We start from the raw sequence: 26,477 nt of genomic DNA on the forward strand, positions 1-26,477 counted from the left end.
GACATTAAGAAGGGCACTTTACAGAATGAGTGCTGGGTATCATATGTAAGAGATGAATCACTGGGTTCTGCTCCTGAGGTCAAGACTACACTGCATGTTAATGAGCTTGAATTTAAATAAATAGATAAATAAAATGATAAAACTAAAACTAGAAGAATGTAAAAAGATATACCATGATAAAAATTACTAAAAGAAAATTGAAATACTTGTATCAGTATTAAATAAAGTAGACTAAAAAATAAAATAAAAATTACCAGGATAAAAAGAAACATTTTGTAAGGATAAAAGGATTAATTTACCAAGAATATGTAACAATCATTAATGCACAAGCAACTGAGTTTCAAAATACATAAAGCAAAAACTGATACAACTAAAAATATACAATATGTTGAAGACTTCAAAACTCCTTTCTCTGAACAAATTGATGGTTACCAAAAGGGAAGTGAGTGGGGGTTGGGTTAAATAGATGATGGGGATTAAGGAGGGCACTTGTTGTGATGAGTATACTTATTGTATGGAAGTGTTGAATCACTATATTATACACCCGAAACTAATATTACACTGTATGTTAACTAATGAATTTAAATAAAAATTTAGGGGCTCTTGGGTTAAGCATCTGACTCTTAATTTCAGCTCAGGTCATAATCTCACAGTTTGTGGGTTTGAGCCCTGGGTAGGGCTCTGCACTTGGGGTTCTCTCTCTCTCCCTCTCTCTGTCCCTTCCCCACTCTCTTTCTCTCAAAAATAAGTAAACATTAAAAAATTTAATTAAATAAAAACTTAAAAAAAAACCCTCCTTCCTCTGTAATTGACAGAAGTAAAAGGTAAATCCTCAAAGATATAGAATAAATAGCACCATAAACCAACAACAACCAATTGACATAAAATACCCAAGGCAACAAAAGCAGAATACATACACATTTTTAAAAGTATATGCATGGAACATTTACCAAGACAGACCATATCCTGAATCATAAAACAAACCACAATAAATCTAAGAAAATTGAAATTATACAAAATATTTCTCTCATTATAACACAATTAAACTAGAAATCAGTATCAGGAATATATCCAGAAAATCCTTAAACACTTGGAAATTAAACAATCAACTTCTACATTACCCATAGGTCAAAGATGAAGTCTCAAGGGAAATTAGGAAATATTTTGTAATGTACAAAAATAGAGCCATAAAATTCAAAATTTGTGGGATGTAAGCATTACTTAGAAATCTAAATACTTAAATATTTGTATTAAAAAAGTACAGAGGTCTCAATGAACAATCTAAGCTTCTACCTCTAAAAAAGAAGAGCTAAAAGAAACTAAAAGGAAGAGCAAAATAAACCCAAAGCAAGCAAAAATAAATGAAATTTTAAAAAGAACAATAGAGAAACCAATGAAATTAAAAGCTAGCTCTGGGATGCCTGGGTGGCTCAGTCAATTAAGCATCAGACTCGATTTCAGCTCAGGTTATTATCTCATGGTTCAAGCCCCACATCAAGCTCTGTGCTGACAGAGAACACTTGGGATTCTCTCTCTCTCCGCCCCCTCCCCCATGTGCCCCTGTGCACTCCCATGTGCTGTACTTTCTCTCAAAAATTAATAAACATTTTAAAATAAATTAAAAACAAATAAATAAAAGCTAGTTTTCTGAAAAGGTCAATCAAAATGATAAACCTCTAGCCAGACTAACTAGAGGGAAAGAAAGCAAGCACAATTACCAATATCAGGAATATCACTACAGTCTATTGAGACACTGAAAGTTTATAGAAAACCTATGAACAACTTTTTGCACATAAATTACACAACTGAGGTAAAAGGGACTGATTACATGAAAGCCACAAACTACCAAAAATCACCCCAAAAGAAATAATTAACTCAAATAGGCCTATATCAAAATAAATTGAATACATAATGAAAAACCTTCCAAAAAAACGGGGCACCTAGATGGCTCAGTCAGATGGCATCTGAATCTTGGTTTCGGCTCAGGTCATGATCTCACGGTTTGTGAGTTCGAGCCCCACATTGGGCTTAGCGCTGACAGCACAGAGCCTGCTTGGAATTCTTTCTCTCCCTTTGTCTCTGCCCCTCCCCTGCTCACTCTCTGTCTCTCTCTTAAAATAAATAAACTTAAAAAAAAAAAAAAGAAAGAAAGAAAAGAAAAACCTTCCAAAAATGAAAACCCTAAGCCCATTTGCTTTCACCAGAGAATGCCACCAAACAATTGAAGAAATAACACCAGTTTCTCTTCCAGAAAACTGATAAGAAGGAACACTTCCCCATTCATTTTATAAGGCCAGAATTACCCTGATATAAAACCAGATTAAAAAAAAAATAGCATAGATACCAATGTCTTTCATTAACAGAGAAGAAAAAGAAAAAAATACTCAACAAAATACTAACAAATTGAATCCAGCAATATATAAAAAGAACAATGTATAACAACCAAAAGCAGCTTATCCAGGAATAAAAGACTAGAGATCAACACTCAACTATTAATATAATCTATCATATTAACAGACTACAAAAGAAAAACTGTGTTATCACATCAAATGATGCAAAAAAATCATTTGATAAAATCATCTCTTTTTTTAAAAAACAAAGACACAATTATAAATGTTTATAATAATTTAATTAGCAAACATTGCATATTTAAGTTTTGTAAATTGTATTTATACATTATTTGTTCTAAATATGTTCCTTTCCCATATTTAGGTGTACATGAAATAGTATATAAAGGTACCTATAAAAGAATTTAGAAAATATATACACATATATTAAATACATACTATAGCAGACAGATTTGCTAGTTTATGCTGTAATAAAAAACAATCCCAAAATTCTCAACAGTTAAAAAAAAATTCTCTCTTCATGATAAAACTCTCCGCAAATTAGAAAAAGGGAAATTCCTTACCCTGATAAAGGGCATCATCAAAAGACCTATAAGCTATTATATTTAATGGTGAAAGACTAAGTGCTTTGCCCTTAAAATCCAGAATAGGACAAAGATATCTTCTGTCACAGCCACAGTCAGTGCAAAAAAGAAAAAGAAATAAAAGGAATACAGACTGGAAATGAAGAAATAAAACTGTCCTTATTAGTAGATAATATGATTTTCTATGTAGAAAAGCCCAATGTTTCTACAAAAAAAGTTCTAGGACTAATTTCAGCAAGGTTGCAAGATTCAAGATCAATACACAAAAATCACTTGTATTTCTGAATAGTAACAATGAACAATTGAAATTTGAAATTAAAGAAATGTGTATGCATAGATACATACACATAAATTATATGTGGCATGTATTTAATCTATTTATTTGTATCAATCACACTCACAATAGCCGCCCAAATAAATACATACATACATAGGTTTAAATCTAACAAAACATGTGGAAAACCTTTATGCTGAAAACTATAAAATTCTGATTAAAAAAATACCATGTTTCTAAATAAGTGGAGAGACATACTCTCTACATGGATTGAGCAACTCTATATATATTTAAGATGCTACAAATACAGTCAATTCTTCCTATCTGATCTAAGGTTTAACACAATTCCAATTAAAATACTAACAGGCTTTGTTTATAGATACAGACAAGCTGATTCCAACATTTTTATGGGCAAAGAATCTTAAATACTCACAACAATTCTAAAAAAGAATAAAGTTGAAGACTCACACTACCTGATTTTAAGACTTGATATAAAACAGTAGTAATCAACATAGTAGAATTTGGGCCAAAGGAAAGGTACATATATCCATGGAACAAAATAGGGAGTCTAGAAACTGACCTATAAAAATTCGGTCAATTGATTTTTCACAAAGACGCAAAGGCAAATCATTGGAGAGGGCTCAATGTTTTCAACAAATGGTACTGGAACAAGTGGACACCTGTATTAATGCTTTTCATTTTCCATATTTTATAATGTTTTGATATCTTAAAAAGCTTGCTCGCTGGGGAGAGTCTGCTCCTCCCAGGGCTAACCAATTCTTAGCCCAGGGGTAGAGGGTGGAGGGGGCACATCTTTCATATACAACCTGAACAACCTCATTAACTAACTCTCACACACCAAGTCGGTATTTTCTCCTGCTCTGAATCATCCCAGGGCTAGGTACAAGCAACTAGAGACCACCCCTATATCCCAAAGCACACTGGACTTATTCAAGCTAACCAATCCTATACTGCTTATCCTGATGTACCTTGCTTTTCCCTTGAAAACCCAATAAAGGCTATGTACTCAGCTTTCCCCTCACTCCTGCCTCTGCTTCACCAAACCTGGCACTTCTGTGACCCTGTGTGGCACAGCATGTTCCCTTCTCTCGGGAAATGGAAGTAAGCAGTTCATCTTTCAATAACATTGACCTCTCCATGTCAGCATTCAGTCATTTCCACAAATTAAAACCCCATGGGTATAATTTTAATACATCTATATGCAAAAAAATACACCTCGATCTATACTTCATGCCTTATATAAAAATTAAGTCAAAATAGATCATATATCAATGTCGAACTATAACATTTTTAGGAGAAAACATAGGAGAGAAGTTTTTGTGACCTTTAGTTGGGTGAAACACTGTTAGATATAATGCCAAAAGCATGACCCATAAAAGAAATTCCTAAGTTAGACTCCATCAAAATTAAAACCCTTTGTTCCCTGAAAGAAACTGATATATGAATAAAGTTTCAGACTGGAAGACAAAATATGCAAACTCAACAATAAGAAAACAAACTCAAGTTTTAAAAACTGGCAAAACAAAGATTGCAAATAAGTCCTTGAAAAGATGCTCAGTATCATTAGTCACTCCAGAAATACAAATTAAAACAACTACCACTACACACGTATTAGAACAGTTAAGATATAAAAACAACAACTGACAAGTGTTGTGAAGGATGCAGAACTACCGGAACTCTCGTATATTACTGGTTAGAATGAAAAATGTTATGGTCATTCTGGAAAACAATGTGGCAATTTCTTGTAACGTTAAACAGACATTTACCATACCATCCAGTAAGCTTGCTCCTAGGTACTTACCCTAGAAATATGAAAACTTATGCTCACACAAAAACCTGTAAACAAATATTCATAGCAGCTCTATATTCACAATCACCCAAAACTCGAAACAACACAAATGTCCAACTGATAAATGCATAAACACTGTGGTACACTCATGTAACAGAATACTATTCAGCAATAAAAAGAAATGAACTATTGATCCATGCATAGCACTGATGAATCTCAAAGACATTATGCTGAGGAAAAGAAGCCAGTCTCCAAGTTACACGCTACAGGATTCCATTTATATGACACTCTGGAAAAGACCCACCTATAAACACAGAGCACAGGTCAATATTTGCCAGGGGTCAGGGTTGGGTAGACAGTCTGACTACAAAGGGGCAGCATGAGCCAAATTTTTTGGAGTGATGGAATTGTTCTGAATCCTGATTGTGATGGTGGTGGTTACACAAATTTATACATGGGTTACAGCTTGTGAAATGTATACCCAAAAAAGGTATTTTGTATATAAACTTTTAATAAAAGTCATTTTAAAGAGGCAAATGAAAATATTTGAGGGAAGGATACTTTTTTCCCAAATAAATCATTGGGTTCAATTTTAATATTTAGTTTCTGCAAATTTTGAAGAATAGATCTTATAGTACTGATAGAAGTTTCAATGGTCAAATCCATTTTGTCAACCAAGTTAAGAAAGACAGTGGCTTAGAGGCATGTTCAAACTCTCAGACTTTAATTTTAATTGGACAAATCATCAATCCATGGGGTGGCTGTCCAGATAAAAAATGTAACTCAAATCATATACTGCTATGAAAAACTGAAATTCAATTTTCAAACTCTAAATGTTTCATTAATCTCAGAAATTAAATCCCTTAAGAATCATGACCCATCAAGCATCGCACTCCCTTCTGCAGATATTTACTCTTTTTTGCCCCTGGCCTTCAAAATACTGAAAGAAAAAAAAACTTACAGCTTTAAGGGTAAGATCACACTGAAAAACAAGTTTCTGGAGTTGTGTTAAAATTTCTCTTTTGGTATTTTCTAGATCGTTTCGTCTCTCTTCAACATTTGTCACACAAACTTTGTAGAGTTCATTTGCTTCTTCTACCTTCAGGAATATCACAGAAAAAAAAAATAACACTGACCACTAGAATTTATATTTTAAAACAAATACATATATAATAAAACTCAATTTAAATAATTGAAAAATCTTTTTATACAAAAATTATGAAATAATCTGTTTCAAAGAGAATATTTCTAAAGATAACAATGTGTTCTGGTCAGTGATTCATGGGCACCTGACTTTAATGGACAGTCAAGTAGGACTTACAATTAGTATACTATGTACGAAATACATGTGTACTTCTATTTAACAGCCTTTTCTATTTACAGTCACCATTTTCTTTATAATCTTCTTATAAACAATATAAAGTTCCAGCCTAGCTTTGCTATCAGGTACTGGAATCAGTATACATATACACACAGTTGCCTAAAAGGTGAACTTCCTGAACAATCAAGTCAAAATATTAAACTACTGCTTCCTCTAAGATACTTTTTCATAAACAAACCCAAAGATTTAGAAGGTAGGCAAAAACCTCTTAGCATACTGATTCTCAGGGTGTGGATCCCACCACCAGCAGCAGCAGCATGACCTGGGGACCTGTTGGAAGTGCAAGTTGCCTGGGGCCAATCCTAGAGCTACTCAATCAGAAACTCTGGATTTGGGGGAGGGGGGGCAGTAGCCTGTTTTAACAAGCCTTCCAGGCAATCCTGAGCCTTAGCAGATTATTGCTAATTCAACTTGCAAACAAAAAAGATGATTACTTTTTGAAGAGCCTCCTCTTCCAACCTTCGCTTTTTTTCTAGCTGCTTGTTGAGATTTTTGACTACTCCACCAGTTGAGCACAGATGCTCCTCTTCTGCACGAAACATGGAAGATTTTGCTTTTTCGTACTCATCCTGACGTTGCATGCATAACAGTTTTGCCTTTTTAAGAGCAGTCTCTGTTTCAAGCTACACAGAAAAAAAAAAAAAAGACTATTAAATGCAGAATAAGAAACCCTAATGTATAAGCTTCTTTAGCATATTCAACAAGCTAATTAAGACAGCATTTTAGAAAAACTACAGATTAAGATGCATCTTCTACGGTAGGTGCTTATATACTGCAGATGATTTTAGATATTCACAAATAGGTAGATGAAACTCCATCATAACTTGTTTAATTTTTTTTTTTTTAACGTCTATTTATTTTCGAGACAGGGAGAGACAGAGCATGAACAGGGGAGGGTCAGAGAGAGGGAGACACAGAATCTGAAACAGGCTCCAGGCTCTGAGCCATCAGCACAGAGCCTGACGCGGGGCTCGAACTCACGGACCGCGAGATCATGACCTGAGCCGAAGTCGGCCGCCCAACCGACTGAGCCACCCAGGCGCCCGTTTTTTTTTTTTTAAATTTACATCCAAATTAGTTAGCATATAGTGCAACAATGATTTCAGGAGTGGATTCCTTAGTGCCCCTTACCCATTTAGCCCATCCCCCCTCCCACAACCTCTCCAGTAACCCTCAGTTTGTTCTCCATATTTATGAGTCTCTCCTGTTTTGTCCCCCTCCCTGTTTTTCTAGTATTTTTGTTTCCCTTCCCTTATGTTCATCTGTTTTGTCTATTAAAGTCTTCATATGAGTGAAGTCATATGATTTTTGTCTTTCTCTAATTTCACTTAGCATTAATACCCTCCAGTTCCATCCACGTAGCTGCAAATGGCAAGATTTCATTCTTTTCGATTGCCGAGTAATACTCCATTGTATATATATACCACATCTTCTTTATCCATTCTAGATGAAACTCCATTATAATACTAACCATTTTATTTTGTTCCTGTTTCCAAAGTTCTTTTATTTCTTTCCTTTGTTTTTCCATTTCATTTTTCCTCCCAAGTAGAGGCTGTCAAGAGCATTTTAAAAAAAGGAAAAAAAGCTGTTATCTAAAGGTATGCTGTTGTTAAAGAAATGTGTATTACACATATACATTTTTACCTGCACAAATTTGTTGGCTTGGAGTGCTGCGATTGTTTGTTGCAAAAGATGACTGTTTTTGATATCACTAAGAAGAGCACTGGTAAATAGAGACTGCAATGGCATAAACTCCTAGAATTCAAAATTGAAAAGTAAATTTTCCAATAGAAATAGCACTAAAGTTCTAGATCTCCCATTACTCTTCTTCAGAAGGAGAAATTTTAAGTTTAGACTTTTTTTGCAGAAAAACTAGTCATAAATACGACTATATGAAAAAAATACTGAAGAATATTAATTATAAAACTAGGTAGCAAAACTAGTGGCTAACAAGACAATCAATATTTGCATAAAATTGTGAATTTCCTCATTTTTTTCCATAATGGGTATCCATGTAAGTTTAAAAGGATTTTAAGTCTAGGGGTGCCTGGGTGGCTCAGTCAGTTTAGTGTCCAACTTCAGCTCAGGTCATGATCTCATGGTTCATGAGTTCAAGCCCCGCATCAGGCTCTGTGCTGACAGCTCAGAGCCTGGATCCCACTTCGATTCTGTGTCTCACTCTTTCTCTGCCCACACCTGCCGCCCCCCAGCCCCCCCCTCCCCCCAGCCTGTGCTCTATCTCTGTCTCTCAAAATTAAATAAATGTTAAAAAAAAATTTTTTTTTTAAATAAAAGGATTTTAAGTTGAGCATTTCATTTCTTTCCTATATTAACTACACAATTTTCTGATTTTGAGAGGCACTATCAGTAGCTCATCTGGGTAACCTCTTGGTACAAAACCCTAGGAGTTCACTGAACACTTACCTGCATTCCAATGTTACTTCTAGTTGCCTCTGCCAACTTGACAATATTTCTAGTGGACTCCAATTCTGAAAAGGTCAAAGAAAGTATCAGAAGGTAAATTAACTTATTTTTCCCTTCTATACTCTAAAATTATTTGTAATTCCCAATTTAAAGAGTGAGCACACATAGTAGTCTGCATCATATGATACTATGACTCTTAACCAGAAATGCTCATGAAACCCACTAGGAAACTTTCAAAATATAGTTGCTTGGCCTCAATTCTTAGGAGATGTGACCTAGGCCTGTGTATTGCCCTTTTATAAGGCTATTCAGGTGATTCTGATGGGCATTCCCTATAAAGGGCAAATAATGTGGTAGAAAGAGCACAGGCTTTGGGTAAATCCCATATTCTTCCAGTTACTTATATAATCCTAGGCAAATCTGCTATCTGACCTTAGGCAAATCACCTGTCTTGTTTGCCTGAGCTGTAAAATGGGAAGAATTCTTTTCTTGCCTTCTTTCCAGGGTTTTGGTAAGGATTAAATGAAGTACAGGATGTGAAAGTATTTTGTCAACTGAAAACACTGGGGAAAAAAACCTAACTATTAAGATGTTTCTATCGCCTGTGCTCATACACCTATTGTTGCTTTTATTTCTTTTAACCATATTATCTGATTGCAATTCTTTTCACCCACTGGAGTATGACTTCCTTAAAGTCAAAGACAGTATACTATTTGTCTTTGTGTTCCCAGATTGAGTGGTTGGCCCACAGTAAAGTTCAGTAAGTACATTTATTGTAAGAAAAGTCTTTCCTATTTCAAGAAGAGAAAATGGACAATGATTTTATTCACTACAATGAAACAGCTACTAATTTGGAATCATATTAGTCATCGTCTGTAGAAAATGAATTGTGAACAATTTAGTTCTTACACTCCAAAGTTAATCAGATGCCCTAAAGGGCAACTCACCCAAGTTAAGCTTCTTCTCAACCCATGAAACTATGTTCTTGGTATATTTTGACCACGTTTTAGCATAAGACAAAGCCAATTCTACAGAATCAGTGTTCTTTAATAGCACGCTGTCTAGCTCTATGGGAGAAAAATTTCCTGAAAATAAAAATATCAAGTATATATTAAATATCAGCACATAACTCTAAACAAAGAAGCATTCAAATCCTAAGATGTTCTTCAATGAAAACTGTTTTAGACATAAAGGTCACAGTTCAAATTTAAAATGGTTTTAAATTATAATGTATGTTTTATTTTTAATATATATTCCTATTATTCATCAAGTTACAAGCCCTATAGAATTTTTTTAAGTTTATTTATTTTGAGAGAGTGAGAGAGAGCGGGGGGTGGGGGCAGAGAGACAGGGACAGAGAGAGACTCCTAAGCAACTCCACACTGTCAGTGCAGAGCCAGATGAGGGGCTCAAATCTGAGATTGTGACCTGAGCCAAAGTCGGACGCTTAACCAACTAAGCCACCCAGGGGCCCCAAGCCATTTAGAATTCTTGACCAGTCTCTCCATTATCTATCTACTGTAGCAGGTTTTTTCCCTTAAGTATTTATGTAAAGTTTGATACATCAGTTTGTGTTAAAAATGAACACTTTAGGTTACCAAGCAAGACATTAAGTAATCCAAAAACACTTATGAAAAGTAATCGCAAAAAAATTTGACTAAGATTTTAAGTACCTCAAGCATTACCTTTTTCATTAGATGAGTCCACCGATTCCACAGAAACATTTTCAAAAGACTTACAACATGGAAGAAAACAAACTTAAGATTAGAGCAGAAGCTAACAGATTTTTGCTTCAGAAACTTTTCATTCTGATTTGTTATGTGACATAATTCCTGTTAAAGAATGTCAAGTATTTAGAACTCAAAGGGCTTAAGAAATCTGTTTAAATGCTATGGCATCGTTTAAGAATTGTATACCTATTTACAACTGCAGTTCTCAAGATCTAAGAATAAATAACCTCATTGTTTGCTAACAGCATTAATTAACATTAATAAATCCATTCAAAACATACAATTCTGCAAATTTTAAAAATATTAGTCAGGAAGTTATAGAAGCAATCTAAATATTTATATTGTCACTTAAACAGAACACAAAGACCTGTTTCTTCCAGCCATCTTTTACCGTTTTATCATATAATAAGCATTTCTCTGAAGGTCTAGTGAACAGCTTAGTGCAGAATGTTCTATGATGATGGAAATGTTCTGTATCTGCACTGTACAATAAGGTAGATACTAGTTACATGTGGTTATTTGAGCATATGAAAAGTGGCTAATGTAAATCAGAAGTATATTTTTAATTTTACTTAATTGAAATTTAAAGAGTTACATATGGCAAGTGGCTACCTTACTGGACAGTGTAGGAAAACATATCTACCAAAATTGTGAGATCTTAAACAAATTTCATCTCTTTGGTTGGGCAATACAGACCATGCAGGGATTCAATGCAAAAGGGATTAAAGAGACTGGGTTTGAAGTCCAGCACTCACTTAGTAGCTGTAGGACACCGGGCTCAATATTTAAGCTCACGTAACTTTGGTTTGCCCTCTGTAAAATGGGGATAAGAACACTACTTCCCTAAGGCTACTTTAAGGATTAAGATGATGGAGGCTGAGCACAGTGCATAGTACATAATAAACAGCATTAAGTAAATGGCAACTAGTATTTAAAGATATTTTTAAAAACTCTTCACCAAAGTAACTTAACTTTATGATTAGAATTCTATCATCATGGACCTTTAAAGCTCAATCTCGGTTTAATTAAAAACTGCAAAAAGGAAAACAAGGTGCAAAAGAAAAAAGGAAAAGGTATTTTCCTATTAAGAATTATTATAATAAGTGTGAACAATAGAGGCACAAAAACAAGAAATACAAGTCACACCAAAAATTTTAATTGTCCAGAGCTGTCACACTGATATAATGTTATTATATCTTCTGAATTAGTAATGTTTAAAAGATAAAATTAAAGGAAAATTATAAATGATAGCAAAATAATTAAAGATCACTAGTGTGATATGGCTTATACATTATCCTTCCTGACTAATCAATGGATGACTTCGGAAATAATCATAATTGTTTTCTCAGTGTTACTGTACATATAACAAATACTTCAATTAGTCGTTCATATTTTGTATCATTTTAAGAAAGATCTGCAGTTTTTATACTATTTTGATATAATACAAATACTTGGCACAGTTCCAAGTATTTGCTGAAATCTTTTTGGATTTGAACATTCTTAACAAGAAATGAACAACATATGTCCTTATTGCAGTTTTTTAAAAATGATTATTTATTTATTTATTTATCTATTTATTTTGAGAGCAAATGAGGGAGAGGCAGAGAGAGGGAGGGAGAAGAGAGAATCTCAAGCAGTCTCCCAGTTGTCAACCCAGAGCCTGACACAGGGCTCAATCCCATAACCATGAGATCAGGACCTGAGCTCAAATCAAGAGTTGGACGCTTAACTGAGCCACCCAGTGCCCCCTTATCACAGTTTTGAAAAATAGCTTCTTGTATTTAGAGAACAATTTTTAGTCAAACAAAAATATTACTATTATAAATCTTTAAAGCAGCAATATTCTACAAATATTCTTCATGTTCTATTATTCCACAGCAATTTTTCTTCAAATTGGGAACGAGAACTGCAATCCTCTGACATAATACTCTTAGGCAGAATTAAGACCTTCAGGTCTACTAATAAGTGTTTCATGGCAACAAACTATAGGCTGTATAAAAAGATTAACACCCTCTCTACTTCTTGCATTATTTTTCTGTTTCCACCAATCTTTAAGATCTGTGACAATGTCAGGAAGAAAAAATGGTTAAGAATTACTTACTAAAATTTTGGACCGTATGACATATAGATTCATTACATAAAACACCATAAAACTATCAGAGATAGTCTTTTAAAATGATAGCTCCACTTAGAAAGTATAATTAAATTTTTGCTCCAGAAACTGACCATAATTATATTTAAAATAATTTTTTTGATGTTTATTTATTTTTGACAGAGAGACAGAGCATGAGGAAGGGAGGGGCAGAGAGAGGGGGAGACACAGAATCGGAAGCAGGCTCCAGGCTCTGAGCTGTCAGCACAGAGCCCGATGTGAGGCTCGAACTCACAGACTGTGAGATCATGACCTGAGCTGAAGTCGGACGCTCAACCAACTCAGCCACCCAGGTGACCCTACCATAATTATATTTAAAATGAACTGATCTGTTTTTCTTGCTCAACTCAAAAACTATCAAAGACTACTGCTGAGATTAAAATCAGGAAATTACTGGAATATTATGTTAAAAGTATTAAACTCTCTGCTTTCACACAAACCTGGCTTACCTTACTTTCCCGAGAAACAGGCAGCCGCAATAACGAATCATTGCCTACATCTCCCATAAGGAAGTTTGTCAGGCTATCCAGGGAAGTAAGAATAAGAAACAGAAATAAAAAGACAAGTCATTACATTGCTCTGTCACAGGCTTTACATTCAACATGTAATCTAGAATAAATTTTTTTTTAAGTAAGAACCTTAGAAATAAACTCCTAGGAACTTATTCACATAGTCACTTGCAAATGGATGTTGCTTCTGAACAGCTCTAAAGACACTGGCAAATACAGTAATAAACCAATAATGAATATAGCTTTTCCAGTATTGTGATAATATTTTATATTGGTTAATATTTACTTTCCAAGTCTCTACTGAATTATGTGACATACTCTGAGATACCCAGGCCCAAATTCTTTAAATGACAGTCTCTACTTACATATTCCCAAAGGTAAAGGCCAAGGTTTCAATGGAAGAAAATACTTCTTTGAAGAGATCGTTTTTATTTTCTTCATTAACTTCTGTGAAGTTCACAGCTATGGGGAAAGGTTGGTTACAATAAATGAGAGAGAAAACATTTTATTTTTTAATTGTTTTTTTAATGTTTATTTTTGAGAGAGAAAGAGAGCACACGTGAGCACGTACATGATCAGGGAGGGGCAGAAAGAGAGGAGGAGAGACAGAATCCCAAGCAGGCTCCGCGCTGCCAGCCTGGAGCCTGACAGAGGGCTCAAACTCACTAACTGTGAGATCATGACCTGAGCCAAAATGAAGAGCTGAATGCTTAACTGACTGAGCCATCCAGGTGCCCTGAGGGAGAAAACATTTTAAACTAGATTCATACAAAGTCATCTAATCTCTTAAAAATTCACCATTACTTCTAGAAGCACTAGAAGATTTGGGAGCTGAGAAGCCTAATACACACAATGAATATGATGTTCAAGTTCTTCATTAAGAAAAATAATACAAAAGAATCAGCTTGCATAAAAGTAGCTGGCATTCCAAACTTCCTACTCCATGCATTACATAATTTGACACATCTAAAAAGTGATGCAATGTGAAATCAATCCATCTTGAAGTCACAGAGTCCATATTACATCAGACCTCTCATTAAGAGCACCCTATTTTCTCTATGTTTATTGCTTTATGGCATTTAAAAAAATAGATAAATGCACTGTGGGCCCACTTTAGTCAAATGAACTACATTTTTCACTAAGAATTACCACTAATTGACACCATATATACATTTGACATAGCATAAATCCTACATACAAAGCATATCACATAAACACCCAATGCTTTAGAAAATTTAAATTCCTAGTTATTTATAGCTTTATTTCTTTCAGGCTCTTGGGCTCTGAGGTTCAGGCTAATTTGATATATATAGCTGTCTCTTGTTTGCCAAAGAGACAGTCCAACCATTTTGCATTTTGTGAAAAGCAAATTGTGAAACATAACTGAAAAAGGTTTCTTATTATAACTTCTCTAGGCACCTTTGTTAAAAGCCCAGATATAATTTGCCAAGACAAAATCTGAAGGTGGAATTGGCAATTTTTTTAAAAGTAACCCCTTCTACTTAAGTTGAGTTTAATGAGCAACTGGCTCCCTGTGTCCCGTCCTCCCTAGGATCCTAGCCAGTAAAGGAAAGGTAAAGAGACCAAGTGAAGAGGAAGCCATCCTTTGCTTAACACAAGATGTTTTAAAGCTTGGCTGCATAATACAATCATTGCTTAAAACCAAAAATCTGGGTCCTACCGCCAAAAATTCAGATTTCAAAGGTCTGATGAAGCATTGGTATTTGTTCAAAAATCTAGGAGGTTTAAAAACCAAAAATCTGGTCCTACCACCAAAAATTCAGATTTCAAAGGTCTGATGGAGCATACGTATTTATTCAAAAGCTCTCCCAGGTGATTCTAATGTGCAACTGGGGTTGAAAATGCTTGCTGGAAAGCAAGAATTCCTAAGCAAGGATGAATGAAACCTCAAGCCTCTAAACCTCATGAAATTACAACCAAGCTTTTACATGGATAAGCCTCTGTAGACATGAGGGGCTCAGGTCTATATCTTTTATTAGACTCTTCTAAGGTATCCCCAGTACAAACAAAAAGAAAAACTTAAGAACCACAATAAATAATTTAAAAACTATTTTTGGACTTCTGCTCTGGCCAAGATGGAAAATCAGGTTTATACTTCTGTCTGAAACAACTAGAAGAAACTCATACCAAATACATGAAACAAAAATTTTCAAGACATCGGCTGTCAGGCAACGAAGGACAAGTATCTTGACAGACAAGAAACATGGGAAACAAGAAACATGGAAAGCTCAAAAAGAGCCCCAGCTTACTGCCTAACATCACACAAATTACATTTCCCAGCAAAGGTAACTACTATGGGTAAAGGTCACTTTATAATAATGGAGTCAATTTATCAAGGACATAATTCTATACAGTTATGCCCCTGATAAACAACTCAAAATGCATGAAGCAAAACCTAGTAGAATTGCAAATAGACAAATTTATTTACAGTTACAGCCAGAGATTTCAATAGCCCTCTCTCAATAATTGACAGAACAGGTAGATGGAAAATCAGTAAGGATATGGAAGACTTCGACGATACTATCAGCCACCTCTCCTAGACAGACATTTATAGAACATTCCATCCAGTAACAGCAGAACACATGTCTTTTCAAATACACACTAAATATTTGCCAAGATAGACTACATTATGGGCCATAAAACAAGTTAAAATGTGTTTAAAAGGATTCAAATCAGGCAAAAAATGTTCTGTGACTAGATGGAATTAAATTAGAAATAACGGAAAGATCTCTGGAAAATCCCAGATACCAGGAAACTAAATAACACACTTCTAAATAACCCATAGCTTGAAGAAGAAAAAAGGAAATTAGAAAATGTTTTGAACACAAGGAAGATGAAAACACAACATATCAAAATTGATGAAGGAGGGGTGGCGCCTAGGTGGCTCAGTAGGTTAAGCATCTGACTCTTGATTTTGGCTCAGATCATGATCTCATAGTTCATGGGATGGAGTTCAGCGTCAGGCACTGTGCTGAGAGTGTGGAACCTGCTTGGGATTCTCTCTGCCCTTCCCCCCATGTCTTTCTCAAGAAAAGAAAGAAAGAAAGAAAGAAAGAAAGAAAGAAAGAAAGAAAGAAAGAAAGAAAGAAAGAAAGAAAGAAAGTTAGTTAGTTTTAATGAAAGGGGGACGCAGGCAGGTAGGTGTAGAAAGGAGGGTTTACAAAGGGGTACACATTATCTGAACTGTGACAGTTTCACAGGGTATGCATGTCAAAATTGATCAAATTGTGTCCTTTAAATACATGTACTTTATTGCATATCAGTTATACCCTGCTTTAAACATCTCATTGGAAAGTAAACTTTATTATTTTTTTTATTTGGATTTTATATTGAGATGGTTTTTTTTTTGAAGATTTCATTTTTTATTTTTTATTTATTTTTCAACATATGAAATTTATTGTCAAATTGGTTTCCATACAACACCCAGTGCTCATCCCAAGAGGTGCCTTCCTCAATACCCATCACCCACCCTCCCCTCCCTCCCACCCCCCATCAACCCTCAGTTTGTTCTGTTTTTAAGAGTCTCTTATGCTTTGGCTCTCTCCCACTCTAACCTTTTTTTTTTTCCCCTTGGAAAGTAAACTTTAAATAGTAACTTATAATGTATATTTAAAATAACCTATAACCAGCAAAAATGTAAAGCCTACTTATATTTCCTAACCTTAACCTGTTAGACTTTAAAGAAAAAAAAAATACCTTATAACACCACACCAAATTCTATAATTATTGTTTCTTTCCTAAATGGTTTTCATAGCACTAAACATGACTGGGAGATTTAAGAAGTAGTAATTGTGAATAGTGAAAAGACACTTACTTGAACATCTTCTTTCTTTGCCTTCCTCCTTACTTGAATGAGATTACAACCATCCAATGAAAATTCCTATTATTGCCCTTGCCTCCAATTCAAAACAGCCCTATATTTCTAATATCCTTTCTCTCTTTTTTTTTTTTTTTCTTTTTCTTCTGCTCAGTGTTTCAAAGAAAAGTCTTTGGCTCCTTTCCAGTAATAAATCTTCCCACTCTCTCCTGCATTCTCCAAAACTCTGGGCCACCTTCCTCCATAGTTTTATGATCTCTAACTCAACTGACCTTTTTTCTAGGGCGCCTGGGTGACTCAGTCGGTTGAGCGTCTGACTTTGGCTCAGGTCATGAGTTTGAGCCCCACATCGGGCTCTGTGCTGACAGCTCAGGGCCTGGAGCCTGCTTTGAATTCTGTGTCTCCCTCTTTGCTCCTCCCCTGCTCACACTCTTGTCTATCAAAAATAAATAAAGATTAAAAAAAATTTAACTGACATTTTTTCTTATGCTACTAACATACTCAAATCTTTCCTATGTGAAAAAACTTTAATTTTACCATATTTCCTCTTCAAACTTAACATTTATTTATTTATTTATTTATTTATTTTTATTTTTTACTGCCAAACCTCTATAAATAGGTCATAACTAAATTCACCAGGATTTGGCTTTTCATCCAGTTTAATCGTTATCAGAGGCTGAAAAACTTTGTAAAGGGCTTGAGAGCAAATAGTTTAGACTTTTCAGACCATACGGTAGGTTGTAACTATTCAACTTGGTCTAAAGGAGCCATACATAAATGAATGAGATATGGTGATATATAAATGAGTAAGAATGGCTGTGCTCTGGTAAGACTATTTACAAAAATAGGCAGGCCAGATTTGGCCCACCGGAAGTAGTTTGCTGAGCCTGGTTAAGAGGATGGGTCCCGAAGCCAGTCTGCCTAGGTTAAATCTAACTATGTCTCCTACTAAGTTAAGTAACTATGTCTCCTACTAAGTTAAGTAACTGTGCCTCAGTTTCCTTATTTATAAAATATGGACAATAGTATGTATTTTGAGAACTGTTATAAAAACTGAATAAACTCAGAACAGAGCCTGCTACACAGAAAATGCTCAATAAATGTTAGTTATTATTTTCACTCAAAACCACTTTGAACACTGGCAACAAAAACCTATTGGTCAAACTTGGAGGCCTTTTTTCTTCCAAGTTTTCATCCTACCTGACTACTCTGCAACTCTCAACAACTCTACCACCTAATTTGTGTGCAACCTTGGGCAAACCTCTCTATGTCCCAGCTTCCTTATCTGCAAAATAAGAGTTGACAGTACAATATAGTATTGACCTGAAAAATTTGCTGTGCAGATTAATAGCATAATCCAAGCAAAATTTAACAGTGTCTAGCATACAGGAAGTATATCGTCAATAATGTCTGCTATTACTACTACAAATATTAACCACTTGCTTCCATCTTGAAGTCTTCTGCACTGTTAGAAGCAGTTTGTTATAGATAGTAACTAGAAGGAGAGGGCTTCAGAGTTTCAGACCAGAGTTCAAATCTAACCATTACCACTTCTGGAGTTATTCTGGATACATCACCTCACTACAATTTCTTCGTCTGTAAAATGGTGTATTATTCAAAGAAACATCAAGCGCTTAGAGTACCCTGCTTGATAGTGAACATGGTGCCCTCATGTTCTATATCTATTTATTGACAATTTTACTTAATAGTCGTTCCACTCAGCCTGCAGTTCTCACCTTGGCTCTCTTCTCTATACATTATGCCCACAGAATCACATCCTCTTTCATATCTTTGAGGTAAATGGATCCTTAAAAACTACCTGTCTAGTTTTAACCTCTGAGCTCCAGATCCACACTTCCAATGGTCTGTTTGATATATTCCTTCTGTTTCCCAGGCTTTACCCGCATTATAATCTCAACATGTCCTAATTGAACTCTACCCTCTCTTCTAGTCTGCCCTTTAAGCCAACTCTTTTCCATACATTTCTTAGCTCATTATCTTTACTTTCAAGATGGCTCTAAAATATTTTCTTCCCTTCCATTCCCACTGCCATTTAGTTCAAAAGGCCACATTTTACTTCTAGTCTGGACTATTTAACAACCTGCTAACTGGTTTCTCTGTCTCCACTCTCTTCTTCCTATTAGACATTCTTCAAAATTCCATCAAAATTTTGCTCAAGGTTTAAATCATTATCTCCCTTGGGTTCCTTATTAAGTCACTAAGCACTAAGGCACATTTAGTATCTCTTTAAGAAATCACATGAATAGCTTTCATACATATCATCTATTAGTGATTTTCAAACTTTTTTGACCACAACCTTGCGTAAGAAATACATATTATATCATGACCAAGTATACCATACACACATAATAGTTATAAGTTATATAACACCTATAAAGTTTCTGAAACATTCTTAGGTCTTTTTTTTTTTTTAAGTTTATTTATTCATTTTGAGAGACAGAGAGTGAGCAGGGGAGGGGCAGAGAGAAAGAGAGAGAAAGAATTCCAAGCAGGCTCTGTGCTCTTAGCACAGAGCCTGATGTGAGGCTCCATCTCATGAACTGTGAGATCATGACCTGAGCTGAAATCAAGAGTAGGATGCTTAACCAACTGAGTCACCCAGAAATCCCACATCTTTACATCTGATACAATAGTGTTGTATTCTGGTTTTTCTTTTCTATTCTCTTTTGTATTTTAAAAATGTTGGTCACAATCCACTAACCTGATGTCATAAATTAGGGACCACAGTTGAAAACCACTGAATTAAAAGATATAATGAAGCAAATTTTCACCTTATGCATGGGAAAAAATGTTTAGGGGAAAAAACAAACAAACCAAAAACAATAAGACTTACAAAATGAAAACCTTAAGTTGCTTCTGAGAAACATAAAAGACAACTTGAAGAAATGAAATGCATACTGTTTTCAGAAATGCTAAGTATATAACTTCTCCTTAATTCATAACTTTAATTATGACTTTATGAATTTATAAACCTTACTCATCCCCTCAGAAATACCAATAGATATTTTTGGGAACTACATAAGCCAATTCAAAAGTCCTGATGGAAAAATAAAATCCTGAACAAAAAGAGTAATAGAAAGAGGAGTTACCCCTTTCAGATGCTAAAACATACTTTACAACTACAGTAAAGATGGTGTGTATTGGCACATGACTAAACAAATCAGCGGGACATAATATGGTCCAAACATAGATATAAGCACATATGACAGTTTAGTGTACTTATGATAAAAATGGCATCTCAAATCAGTCAGGAAAAGATGAATTATGTGATAAATAAGCCAGACATGTAGACACTCTAGAATGTATCAAGGACTTAAATTTAGTAAATGACACTATGACAACATTCAATGAAAAAACACTGGAGAATGCTATTATAATCTCAGAGCAGGGAAGTCCTTCCTATTACTTAAAACCCAACAACCATACAAAAGATTAATAAATTTATTATTTTTTTTAATGTTTATTTATTTTTGAGAGAAAGAGGGCTGGGGAGAGGCAGAGAGAGAAGGAGACAGAGGATGTGAAGCAGGCTCCGCACTGACAGCACAGAGCCCGATGTGGGGCTTGAACTCATGAACTGTGAGATCATGACCTAGGCCAGAGTCAGACACTTAACTAACTGAGCCACCCAGGTTCCCAAGACTGATAAATTTAAATGCAAAAATAAAATAAAATACCATAAGCACATCAAAAGATAAAGGAAGTCTGCAACTTACATCAAAGTTTAAGGATTAATTTCACTTAACACAGAGTTTCTACAAATCAAAATAGAAAAAAAAAGACCAACCATCAAAAAAAAGGGTCAACTCACATAGAAGGATGTATATAAATGTCTCCAAAGCATATGAAAAGACAACTGCACTCAAGGGAAATGCAAATCAAATCTACAGAGATGCCAATTTTTACTATTAGACTGGATAACAAAGTGTGGTAACCAACTGTGTTGGCAAAGGTGCAGTAAATCAGCATTTTCAGTACTGCTATCAGAAGGGCAGAACCACTGCAAAGGGTGTTTAGCAATATCAGAAATACAAATACAAATGAATAAGGCTATTCATCAAAGCATTATTTGTAACAGAAAAAAATTGGAAACAATCCAAACATCTATTAGTGAACTGGTTAAATAGATTATATAGCACATAAATATAATAGACTACCATGCAGCTTTGAAAAAAACAGAACAAATCACAACAAAAGAATTAGGAAATGCTTTATGTACAGAACATAACTCAGAACAATGAGCAAGGAGCAAAAAGGCTACCATTTGTGTAAAAAGGAGGGTAAAGAAGAGAACATATTGTATCGTTTATATATGCATAACATGTCTCTGGAAAGATACACAAAAAAATCAATAATAGTTGTCGCTTATCCAGGTAAAGGAAAGGGTAGCTAAGTGAGATAAAATAGACACTTCACTGTTGAATACTCTTTTATGCCATTTGCATTATGAACCATTTGAATGTACTGCCTATTAGAAAATTAAGTTTTCAAAACAGAAAGAAGACACGAGGCTTCTACAATTTTAGATATGTAATTAAAAGCTTTTTTTGTCAATTTTTTTGTCAATTTTTAAATCTAGGGCAAACTACAGATCATGAAAAACCTAAATAAATGGCCCTAGTCCTATTAATTTATATTACAAGACTGACCAAAATAACTATAAATCGTGAAAACACAAATACTAAAGTACCTAACAAATTACTGAGCGCTGAAGATGTCTTTTATCTACTTCAAAAATAAGCTGTATCTCTCTTAACATATTGCAAATATTTTGTCAGACTGAACTTCCTGCTTGGAAATAGGAGGAGACACAGGAAATACAAATCACTATTAGAATGAATGAGGAAAACCTTATCTTTTAAAGTTTTTAATTTAAAGTTTTAAAATGTTCTTTTAAAGTTATTAAAAAGGTAAATTCCAAAGTTAAAATAAAAAGTAAAAGGAGTTAAAGATTCCAATTTCATTCCAATGCATTTAGTATGCAGAGGAAGCAGACAGACTTTATGCATTAACACCTGTAGTAGCACAAACAAGATTAGACCTCCATGATTCTAAAGTCATTCTGTGTATGTTATCTCTTAATGTTTTGGTATATTTGTCAAATGCATCGACAGTGAAGACATTCAGAACAAGTCATGTCACCTTTGTTTTTTTAAATGTAATCACGGGTTTAAAACAAAATGATCTTCACATTCCTGTCAGCTTTCTGATCCTAATGTATGACAGCTTTTTTCTTTAAATTTTCCCCCTTTAAAATAGAAATAAAAACACGCTTTTATAGGTTTTTTTAAAATATTAAAATAGCATATGAAAAATATCTAGATTGCCAGAGAAGAGAGATTCAAAAATAGTTTCTACCTCCCCCTTGCCTTTCCAGGGTTTTAAAATTAAATTATCATTAGAAGAAAAAATTAAGTATGTTTGAATTTGACCTCAATTTTTCGGGTCACTGAATATTTTTCATTTGAGGTATCAGTGATGTTCTTAGATGGCCTCAACAATAAGAGTGAGCTGGAAAGGTTTTATTTAAACACATAAATTTATACCAAGGAAAACACAATTTAAAAAATTTTCTAATCTCATGGGGCATATTGAAACAGAAGTTTAGGAACAAAAAAGTAATCTTTTAAATTTCACCCAACACAAAAGTAAAATTGTAACAATAATCCCAAGGGTAAAGACACTCATAGTGGGAGATAATATTCAAAAGATTGCTTTACCTCAAAGGAAAAAAGATCTCCAAGGCAGCTGAGAGGCCACTTTCTTCAAGTCTGTTTCTGGAATGTGGACACCAACTATACACAGGCACACTCCTTCCCCAGGACATCCTGACTGCACACAATAGCTACTGACAACAATTGAATGAACTGTGGTCGCTATTTCCAAGCATGGAAATTTTACTATCTATAGACGCAAATTTCCCTATCTAAGTTAAATGACACTTATAAACAATCTATTTAAAAACAAATTTGGTTACCAAGCACATTTTTATAAGTCGCAACAGAAACTACCCATTTTTCTCATTTAAAGCCATCTATATGTTTCTCAATGCTTGAAATACAGGGGGAACAAAAAGAACCACACAAACACAATACATCTATGTCAAAAAGCAGAGGAAGTGTTTCTCAGGTATATGGACCATATTTTATTGACAAGCTTTTTATTTTGTCCTCATGCCTCACTCAGCCCTTGACACTTGCCCTTTGCCTTCTCTAGATAGGAGTGTGTTCACCAATTGCACCATGTTCTCCACATCCAGATTTCTCGTGCAAGTGCCCCAAATCACAGTCCCAACCTCCACCACCCCAACTCAAAAATGCCCACTCAACCTCTGAGACTCAGTACAGTAATTTCCCTGCCCCAAAGAATCCTTTCCTTTCCTTACTCAACCTGCAGGTAATCACTTTCTACAATTACATTACTTGAATTCATATTACTTGTAAGTGACATACAACACTGACAATCACTTCTTGTACTTTAAAATTCCATGACATCTTTCTCCAGATCATCTCCTTACTTCTTAGGTGTTCATCAGGTTTCTCCATCCTCTCTCTGTCCCTGGGATCTCTTACTCAGCCTATATTTACTCTGCACAGTCTGAGTTGGTCACCTTCTTCCATTACCACCTAGACACCACACCTTTCAAGTCTGCCTCTTCAACTCACATTAATCATCAACATCCTGCATTTCATCAAATCAATATCCATCCCCTCCTCTAGAACAACCACATTCCACCTCCACCACACTCAAGCTTCTGCCTTAGATCAGACTGCCAATCCACATCCAGTCCCTTATTTCTACTAATCTCCTAACTGAATTCCGTCCCATTCTTCTCAAATACTCCCTTCACTTTCAATCCTTCTTATATACTGTAGTCCAGAAAAACAGATTCTAACACTTTGGGTGGCAAGTCCTTTCATTAGAGGATAAATCCTAATTCTTGATTCTTTATTATATGTAATACACGTGTGTGTGTTTATCCATACATATAATTAGTTTCACTTTTTTTACATTAAAAAAAAGTCTTTTTCTCTATTCAGCTCCCTCCTTTAAGTGGAGTTGCTACAAATTACCATTTTCCAGCACCAACTGTCCTCACAAAACAAAGACTTTTGTACACTAATGACCTACTTCTAAAGAGCATGCCCTCTTTCAAAAAACTCAAAAATTTTAAATATCATTTGTTTAATTTATTTCAGGTAGTATTTTTAGACTGCTTCCTGCCAAATAAGTTTTCATTTTCGAAAGGAAAAGAGTTTCAGGTGTGACTCCATGGGAATATCCACATATCAAAGTATACATAACTCCTACTGACACATGATACCAATACCACATGGGGAGATGGCACTATAGTCATTATAGACCAAAATGTATCACTTGGATGCCTTTTGCCCACACCACCCACATTTAATAGATCTTTCTTACCTTTTACTTTTGCAGTAAGCATTTCTGCAGCATTTTGAAGATCAACAGAATTGAGGTTCTGATGTTTATTCATTACAGATTTTAAAACACGGAGGAGTTCATCCAGACGTATATGAATGACTTCTTTAAAGCAATCTTAAAGAAAAAAAAAAGGTTTGTTTCCCACCAGGTTTCAGGAATGCAAACTATGACAGATCATTTTGAAACACACTTTAAGTAGAAGCAGTGGCCCCACAATTTTTGCCCACTATACGTTCACTTGTGTTTTCACCATTACAGTTAGTATATATAGTTTATACAGCCTCCAAAAATTCATAATTGTTTTAAGTCAGTAAAGATTTCAGTTACAGTCAAGTTAGTACTACCTTTTTCAGTTTTCCCAGTCTAAATATGTCTCCAGATTTCCTTTGAGGCAACTTTGAGGTCAGTTTTTCCTGTTTTATAGTTTCAACCATAACATGCTTTAGAATATATATGGTAACAGAATTAAAGCTCAACAATGCCTGGTATATAAACTAATACTAAAGAACACTTACATGTCAAGTTTCCACATTAGAATTGATTCTCTGCATTAGGTAATTATTAGATTAAAAGTCATATAAGAACTACCATTTGACCTGCCCATTTTAAAAACCTGTGATATAATTTACATATGATAAAATACTCAGATCTTTATATGGTTCAATGAATTTGTGTGCTTTTAGGAAAATCGAATTTGTTGCCAATGATGAAAAATTGAGACATCATTCCAAAAATTCCAGATTTCTGGAATTTACTCTTGAAAACTCAAAATCTGGTTATAGCAGGCTCACATCCTCCTTGGCCATAAACAGCTGTAACAAAGCAGCACTGCTCTCTTAGGTACCCCCTTCTTCCCAGTCTCTACCTGTCTACCCCAAGCCTGCTCTGCTCATTTATACCAACTCTGGGCAGATGGAGGCAGGCAGGATTTTATAATCCCTGGAAATAAGGTGGCCATATGAATTATCATTCAAACCAAAACACTCTAAGCAAGTAAAAAGGGTAATGCTACCCATAATCGTGTCAGCACAATAGGCATATTCCTGGACTGTCATCCCAGGCAAATAAGAACGTATAATCACCCTAAACTTTGAAATCCCTCAAGTAATCCTCAAACATCTAAAAGGACAACCACCTTAAATGCAATACTCTGATGTAATATTCCTTTCTGTAGCCTTACATATAGCGCTAGTTTAATAATAGTTAACATTTATTAAGGGGTTCCTAGGTGCTAGGCACTGTTAAAAGCACTTAAAAAGGTATTATCTCATTTAACTTTCATATCAATCTAATTAGGTAGATAATTTTAAAATACCTATTGTACAGTTGAGGATATTGAAGTACACCTAAGTTCACCAAGTTACTAAACTGTGGGGCCAGAATTTGAACCCAGAGAGTATAATTACAGAAGCCATGCTCTTAATGCTACACTGCCTCCTTATTGAAATAGCTTAAAAAACAAACAAAACCCATTTTTTAAAACACAATGTCATCTTATACAAATTTTTCAGAAATGTTAAAAAGATAACCATCAGAAAGAAAAACTGTCTTTAGATTAAAAAACAAAAATGAAAAATTCTACCACCATCTATCAAATATTCCATTCATTAACTACATTATCAAGAGAAAAAAAATATGTATAAGAGGTGTAGGCAAGGTAGGGAGGTAGATCTATCAGGGCAAAGGGTATTCCAGGAAGAGGCAAACAATAGTTCAGGGAGAGATGGAAGCAGAGAGAACAGAGTACCTTCAGGAGAAAACATGACTCATTCATCCAATAAATTTTAATTTTAAAGGTGCTGGCCTAAGTAGCCTTAGAATGAGTGAGTCTATAAGACTAAAAGAAAACAAAACACACAAAAGTATTATACTCTATTGTATTGACAAAGTGCTTCCAATGAGGCTTTGGTTAATGATTCTGATGTTGTTATACATATGTACTGGAATTGAACAACTGGGT

The 26,477-nt window shown here is 34.8% G+C and overlaps 1 protein-coding gene across 4 annotated transcripts in view; it reads right to left on the reverse strand.

Moving 5' to 3' along the window:
* The window catches only part of ARHGAP29 (Rho GTPase activating protein 29), a 63,412-nt gene that overhangs the window by 20,532 nt on the left and 16,403 nt on the right, over positions 1 to 26,477 (reverse strand). For all 4 annotated transcript variants that reach the window (XM_042997934.1, XM_042997933.1, XM_042997931.1 and 1 more), the window contains 10 exons: positions 24,497 to 24,631; positions 13,578 to 13,674; positions 13,153 to 13,225; positions 10,507 to 10,555; positions 9,769 to 9,906; positions 8,822 to 8,886; positions 8,042 to 8,152; positions 7,869 to 7,949; positions 6,832 to 7,020; positions 5,978 to 6,115 (listed from right to left, as the gene is read on the reverse strand). In XM_042997934.1, coding sequence (XP_042853868.1) covers positions 5,978 to 6,115; positions 6,832 to 7,020; positions 7,869 to 7,949; positions 8,042 to 8,152; positions 8,822 to 8,886; positions 9,769 to 9,906; positions 10,507 to 10,555; positions 13,153 to 13,225; positions 13,578 to 13,674; positions 24,497 to 24,631 — 1,076 coding nt within the window. The remainder of the gene's footprint in view (positions 1 to 5,977; positions 6,116 to 6,831; positions 7,021 to 7,868; positions 7,950 to 8,041; positions 8,153 to 8,821; positions 8,887 to 9,768; positions 9,907 to 10,506; positions 10,556 to 13,152; positions 13,226 to 13,577; positions 13,675 to 24,496; positions 24,632 to 26,477) is intronic.

This window comes from Panthera tigris, chromosome C1 (genome assembly GCF_018350195.1).
Source record: "Panthera tigris isolate Pti1 chromosome C1, P.tigris_Pti1_mat1.1, whole genome shotgun sequence".
Classification (NCBI taxonomy): Eukaryota; Metazoa; Chordata; class Mammalia; order Carnivora; family Felidae; genus Panthera; species Panthera tigris.